At 41.0% G+C, this 7,500-nt stretch overlaps 1 protein-coding gene across 1 annotated transcript; it reads left to right on the top strand.

Moving 5' to 3' along the window:
• The first annotated feature begins 168 nt into the window (after nt 1-168).
• On the top strand, nt 169-5,583 carry LOC119887841 (spindle and kinetochore-associated protein 2-like). Its single transcript, XM_038698423.1, has 3 exons — nt 169-332; nt 3,551-3,643; nt 5,290-5,583. The coding sequence occupies exons 1-3, from the start codon at nt 330-332 to the stop codon at nt 5,566-5,568; spliced, it is 375 nt and encodes a 124-aa protein (XP_038554351.1). The 5' UTR covers nt 169-329; the 3' UTR covers nt 5,569-5,583.
• Nucleotides 5,584-7,500: the final 1,917 nt, after the last annotated feature.

Below are 7,500 nucleotides of genomic sequence, written 5' to 3'. Positions count from 1 at the left end.
TTTGTTTATTTGTTTTTTATGTTAGTCTGCACATAATCTGTTCCACACTCCAGTCCGGTAGGTGGCGGTAATGCTCCTAAATGCTGGCTGCCAATCACCGCCAATCAAATCAAAAGAAGAAGAAGAAGAAGATGAAGATGCCCCACGCGTCACTTCCGCATTCCCCGATTCCAACAGAAGTCTGTAGTAGTGTCGCGAGTGGCGCACAGACGCTCTTCTCACACAGCTGCCCAATCGGCTTCCTCGATTCGTGACAGCAGGCCAATCGCAGAGCCCGCGTCCGACTGAAAACTATTCAACATGGAGACAACAGTTGAAAAGCTGAAGCGATGGTAAGCACAGTGTAAATTTATGAATTTTCTGTAGTAGTGACTTTCTGAAATTGCTCTTATTGTTGGACGATTCCAGAGACAACCAGCAGCTAATTAATTACCGATGTATTCATTCGAGCTGCCTATGTCAGGAAGAGCGGCATGGTTTCTCTTTTTGTTAATGAGCGATTCAAACTCCTGCGCTCCATTCAGCTCCAGTCAGCAAGCTGGCTTCCTGCAGCTCTGCTCCAACCTGTTTTAATCTCCAACAAAGGCCATTGCTCCCAGCGTAGGGCCACTTCAGACAGATGCTTTCTAACGTCACTGACTTCAAGGTCCATAAGTTAGCTTTTAGCTGCTGTTCCGTTTGACCATAAACAACAACACGCTCAGCTGCTCATCGCCAAGATCGCAGGCATGAGCTTCACCTGACCTGAGTTATCAGCCTATAAACGGCTCTATAAAACCAAAACACGCTGTATTAATCTTAACTCAAGGGCTATCTACTGTTTTTTCCGGAGCTTTCAACAGCATCTCAGTTGTCATGTCAAAGGTCCACACTACACACTGATTGTAAGCAGGGTCGTAGAAAAGTGACAAAGTATTCTCCCAGCAGTGAAGTTTAATTGGCAGTAATATTCCTAAGTTGCAGAATGTCAGTATTTTTGCATACTTGCTGCTGTCACAGTACGATGATTAGTATACTGTACAGTAGTGTGGACTTTTACAAAAAGACCCATTGAAAGCAGCAAGACTAGACGGCCGCCCCATTCATTTTCTATGGAACACAAAGCAGTGTTTCCCACAGGATTCTTCAGGAGACTTCTCCCCACCTGGAAGAAGATATTGTACATTTTAAAGTTAAATGCCTTAATTTTGTGTAAAATTAAGAGACTATCTATGAAGAATTTTGCACTCTTGTAAACAATGTTGTGTTCTAGTTCTACCTTTTTGATATGAACCCCTTGTAGAGCTATAAATGGTGATGAAACAAAAGTCAACATTTATTTAATGTTTTTCCAGTAACCCTAAATCAAAGAATAGAATAAGTAATTTCCAAATAATATATAATAACATTTTATTGTTGTTGTTGTTGTTTTTATGGAAACATGAAATATGTTTTATACCTTCTGTGAATCTTATTCAGGGTTTTTCCTGCATAGAGAAATTTTTGTCTGAATGTGTTTTAATAGCCATTTCTCAAGCAACTGTTGAGCAAACAGAACATAAACTTAAATACGACGTCTTGACCTCCAGCAGTCACCTCTCCCCTCATCCACAGCGGCTGTATTTTACACATGCAGCAGGAGCTAGATTTAGAAACTAGCTGCTGTTGGTTAGACTGTGCCTGAACGCTCTGCACGAAGCTCTTCCTGTTATTTCTCACAATATAAAAGCTGTTTGTGCTTCAAGTGTGCCGGTATTCACCGGTACTGTCACGTTTACATTTTACTCTTTGGCGTACCAGCACTGGGACTTTCCTCTGCCCTCTCCAGATCAGCTCACCTGGACCGTTCTCTCCTGCCTGCTAATCTCCGCAGGGGAGATCGGGATACTTTCATGCAGCCATGTGCAGTAGTTGCTCATCACAGTCACATTTCATGAACTGACCAATCACAGGAGGAGGTGGGACATTAAAAAAAGGTTGAGGCACTACAGCAAGTTAATTTGCATAAACAAATGAGACTAACCACCATGTAGAGCATTTTTCTTGCACAATAATTTAATGACTGAAAACAACCCACAAAAATGAAACTACTGTCTGCTACTAATAAGCTATAGTAGCCTGTGCTATTATCTGAAATTATAATAAATATACAAACATCAACACTAATAGTGGTGTAGACTAATATCAGAAAATGGTTTTATTAGTGAAACAGCTGAATCTCAACTAATAAAGGATCAGGATAAAGTCTCTAACCTGCCTGTTAGCTCATACTGGTCCATTACAGTGGATTTACCATAAAGGCTTCAACACGTGTGCACTCCAAATTTAGGTGCGGCTACTTAAATCACCTTCTCATAAACGAGTGACAGAAACAGACGTACCGTAGTTACCTCAAAAGAAAAGTGCTTGCCTTGAGTTGGATGCCAAAGTGTGTGAGTGTGTGAGTTTACACCAGCACCCGCAAAACAGTGTTAGAGGTCTGTAATGTTGTTATGAGATGTGTAAAAATATTTTCGGTTAATTTGGAAACTATGGTGGAACACAGACTGACGCCATGGTCTCATTAATTAATGGGAAACACTGCAAAGCATTGCAGGATTCCTTGTATGTGATCTAAAGAGTTGAAGAAGAAAGGGGTCAAAAGTTAAAAATGTTAAACTTTATGCAAATGAGGGTGAAAATCAGCTGTTGGCAGGTGCTCTGACTTCATTGCACTACTGTATCAGACAGCTAGCAGTGCAATAGTATTGTCAAAGCATCTGAAAACTGCAGAGACCAGCTGCACTGACTGCTCTACGATTCTAGACTGTACCGAGTCAAGTTTCTATCTAGACCTTTCACCCTTGCCTGCATTAAAACCCAGCTCTTTGTACCCTCGGACTGAATATGCCCTACCCATTGCATATTGTGTGATTTTGAAATTCTGTTTGGCACATCAGAACAGTAGACACTGTTGAAGAATTATTGTGAGCCAGGTTCAACTGTGATGAAGTTTCGGAGACTGATGAAGACTTAACATAGCATGGTTTATTAAGCCCGGCCGAGGAGATACAGTGCCAACATGTGTACACGTCAAAGCCAACACCAAATCTGAAGGCTAACATCTTTTGGTCCCTTTTATGTTTTTCTCTTCCCCCTACTTCATGTATGTTACCCTCTTAGGTCATCTTTAACTGGCTTTAACCTAGAACAACAAATCTATCTGCTATTTTATCATATATTCTTTAACAGCCTCGGGACAAAGAACCTGTAGGTTTCATCAAGGATGGCATTCATGTTGTCATTTGAAGTTCATTTTGCATACAGAAACTGCATTTCTGGGTATTCTGGATATTTGTGATTTGTAATCCTGTTTACAGATTCTTTGATCAGATGGTTCCTGATTTTAGTAATAATCACCAGTTTTTGTTATTGTTCTTGTACAGCTTGTATTTAGACAACTTTTAACAATTGAGAACTTCGTCATTTAGCAGCACTATTATCAGAACAGCCCTACTTATGAGCAGAAGGAAGCAGGGTATATACTGTATGCCAGTGTACTATCTAATTGTAAAGCTGGGTGTTGTTACAGTTCCTCAAGTCAGAGGCAGACCTGGAATACATCGAGAAGCGGCTAAAGCTGGACTTCATCAACAATGCTGCAGAGAATAGATGTCCCACCGAGGTGGTAACTGAACTCCCACAGCTGTTAATTATCAATATTTTCACACAACTAAAGCCAACACCACTATTCTTGTGTCCTGTAGACACCGCTATTTGGTGTCTACATGACACAACATATAAATGATTGGATGGACAAAATGTATTTGACTGTCACTGGCTGATAGCTTTCCATATAAACACAGTTCATAGAGGCACATGCTGCCAGGTTTTGTCATTCAGGTTTTGAAACACATGTAATACAAAATTCACTTATGAAATAGGGTTGGGTGATCGTCTCTATTTTCATATTGTCTGATCATGGCTACTTGAGATCACTGATTGATGATCTGATCGCCAGGGGCCGGGGTTACGTTGCAGGAAGTCAGTTAAATGCTGGCATGAAAGAAATAGGCTTATTAGCTTTAAGAGAAACAATCAGAAACATCTGTAAATGCACAGTACAGTGTTTCCCACAGAATTGCTCTGTACCTGTGGCGCCGTGCACATGAGGCGGGGAGAAGGGGGGTGTAATCAATAGCAGCTATGTACAGCATGTCAACCTCGACAACCCAGCTGTATTCAACTTTAACGTATCCGTCTCCGACACTGAAAGTGTTGTTAAGAAAATAGATAGACTAACTTCCCAGAGTTAACTGGATGGATGATTACCCTGAGTTGAGACGGCAAAACCGCAAATTCTGTTTACTTTCTGTCTCCACACAAGCATGGTACATTATCAGCACGAGGACACGTAGTCCGTTAAAATATATTTCTTCATGGCCTCCATGTTAAAAGCCCCGCTGCTGTCATGGTAACATCACGTTACACTGTGTGTCTTCTAACGTTCGGCCGTTTCATATTTTCTGTTTATTTAACAGCCACGTATGAGCTGTTATTGTTATTATCACAACAAATTTGATTCCTTTTAAGATGGGCTGCTATTGTCATTATTCTAATGTGTTTCATCTGGATGATTGAATAAAATACTGATTTATTGATTAGACATGTTTTTGATATTTATTTTGGATAATTTTTTTTTCTTTAGAATACACAAAATTAATTGACTAATCGAAAAAAATTATCGTTATGTACAGCCCTAATTACAATCAGTTAAAATAATAAATCCTTTATTTATTTTTTTTATTGTTTACCCCACGTTACCCCATGTATCTCCTGTAGGTACTTCTTGCAAATGTTTCAATACATAAAGAAACATACTGCAAAACAAGACCCTAACCCTAACCCTAACCCTAACCCACTCTTGAGGCTGCCATGCAAGGTGCTTGCAACAGTTCTCTCACAGCGCTCTTCATAAAAGAGCAGGTCTAGACTGTACTCTGTGATCATAAACAGAAACTAATGTCTTAAAGCTTCCCTTGTTAATAATCAGTCCTTGCAACGCGTTATCCATGGATCCTTTAAAGTTTAACCAGTGAATAATAATACCTGTGTTTAATTTTGTAGTGTCAATTTAAATTCTCTTCATTATTATGAATATTGGAAATCCCATTTATACCTTGTCTTTAGTTCAGACCTATAAGGACTTGGTTTGTCACCCACAGTCCTGTTTTGCTGTACATAACGGTTAACAATATACCAGGTGAAACGTGCCAAAAAGCAGCTGAGGCTAGATGTTTGAACAGTGACTGACTGACACTGTGCCTGCAGGAGAACCCGGCGGTGATGCTGGAGAACCTGAGGGCCATCAAGGCCAAACACACAGCGTTGTGCTCTCAGGTGAAGGAGATCGCCGCTGCACAGAAAGAGTCTATGGATTCCATCACAAACAACCTCAGCAGTGTCATGGACCTGATCCAACACTTCCAACAGACTACTGATGTGGAGGTACCCACACAAGCAGCATGCTCACTACTGAAACATCACCTTATGTGCTCATACTGTTTACAGAGGAGTGTTCGCCAGTGTGTTGACTTCCGATGGACATGATTCCTGTCAGAGTTGAAAGCGTAAATAAGAAACCCCTTTTTGTCTAAGCCCCAGATATCCGGTAGAGCTTGTCACATCCCATGCTAGTTAGTGATGTTTCCAGTCAGGATGCTTTCTCTCATCTGTAAAAGCTGACAAGAACTTGGCACAGGAATTTAGCCTTGTTAAGTTATCTTAAGAAATACAGTTGTTTCTGAACTTTCTTCACCAGTGTGGAGATGTGAGATGTCCATGTCAGGTTTTCTGTGATGCTGTTTTCCAGGAACTTGAAACTGTTCACCTGCTCCACTGATGTAGAAAGGAGTGTGTGTCTTTAGCTCCTTGATTTGCTGACGTTGGGCAGTAGGTTGTTCTCTGTACACCACTGCAACATTGTGGATTTCCTCCAGATATGAAGTCTCATCGTTGTTTTGAAATCTAGTCGAATAGATTTCTCTCCATGTCTCGGGTTGCAGTGGTAGATGTACAGCGTGAACAGGAGCGGGCAGAGCACACAGCCCTGGGAGGCTCCAATGTTGAGCACTAGAGTGGAGGGGGTGTGGCCGGATACTGCAGACGTTTTAGGTACAGGGACGATTGTGGCTGGTTCCCACCTCTCCTGAGACAGTGAGATTTTGAAAATGTCAGTAATAAATAGGGATGGGGATTGATACCCTGATCTAGGACCCGGTGAGTAACAAGACATTACTTTACCAATACACCTGTGTGTAGGTTAAACATGTAGAAAGGGTTAATTTAAACTGCTTCGTCCAGTCCCTCATCCTGTTTGATTTATACAAGCACAGCTAACGTTAGCTTGGCATTAGTAAAATGTTAAAACAAGCTAAATAGAAAGCTGTCTGTCTGGAGCTCAGACTAGTCTGTAGTCTTAAAATTTGGCACATTGTTGTAAACTCAGCTGCTTTCTGAGTCAAACCAGCTCCTCCTTCGACCAGATAACGTTACCTGCAGTGAAAAACAGCAGAGAGGAGGAGGAAGAAGGACAGATGCAGACTTCTTCATTCTTTCTAAACATATTGTGATGTCAGATATTGACTTTATATAGTGATGTTGCTACATTAATGTTGCTGCTTTAGAGACAACATTTAGTTGTATTTAAAATATTAAATTCTAATTCTATGAATTATTTATTTATTATTTATAGCAAGTGATATGTCATCTCAATATATCACAATGATATCACACACTGAATATTTTCCTCACACAGTGCAGGCCTGCCTCATGCCTGTTGGGTCTGGTCTTTCCAAATAACAGTCCCCAAATAATGGTAAAGGATGGATAGTGGTGTCGATAAAGACTCGGATCATTAAGCAGTCTCAATAATGATATCAAGATCAATAAAATCAAAGCTGCAAGCAGCGTTGGGTGGGCCCTCGCACGTGACGCTGCACGAAGGTGTTAATGGCTAACTGAATATTGCCATGTAGATATGACATGTAGATATCAACAAGTTGTACAATAACTTCACGTCCAGCACTCCTAGTCATACATACTAAAGTCTTCACTCAGCCACAAAGTTATCAGGGGCCAAAGCGTCGAGGAGACCAAGGAAAGGTTGCCATATTAACGTGAACTTTTCTCTAATTTAAAAAATACAATTCAATTTTATTTATATAGCGCCAAATCACAACAACAGTTATCTCACAGCGCTTTTCATAAAAGAGCAGGTCTAGACCGTACTCTGTGATGTTATTTACAGAAGCCCAACAGTTCCCACCAAGAGCAAGCACTAGGCGACAGAGGCAAGGAAAAACTTCCTTTTAAGAGGCAGAAACCTCGAGCAGAACCATGGCTCAGGGTGGGCGGCCATCTGCCTCGACGGTTGGGGGGTGAGAGAGAGAGAGAGAGAGAGAGAGATGTAAGGAGAGAGAGATGTAAGGAGAGAGAGAGGGGAGGGAGGCAGCCTACACAATACACACAGAGGTACACACA

This window comes from Micropterus salmoides, unplaced genomic scaffold (genome assembly GCF_014851395.1).
Source record: "Micropterus salmoides isolate LMB-PRFRI ecotype aquatic unplaced genomic scaffold, ASM1485139v1 Ms_hic_scaffold_436, whole genome shotgun sequence".
NCBI lineage: Eukaryota > Metazoa > Chordata > Actinopteri > Centrarchiformes > Centrarchidae > Micropterus > Micropterus salmoides.
This window is presented reverse-complemented; position numbering and strand designations above follow the sequence as displayed.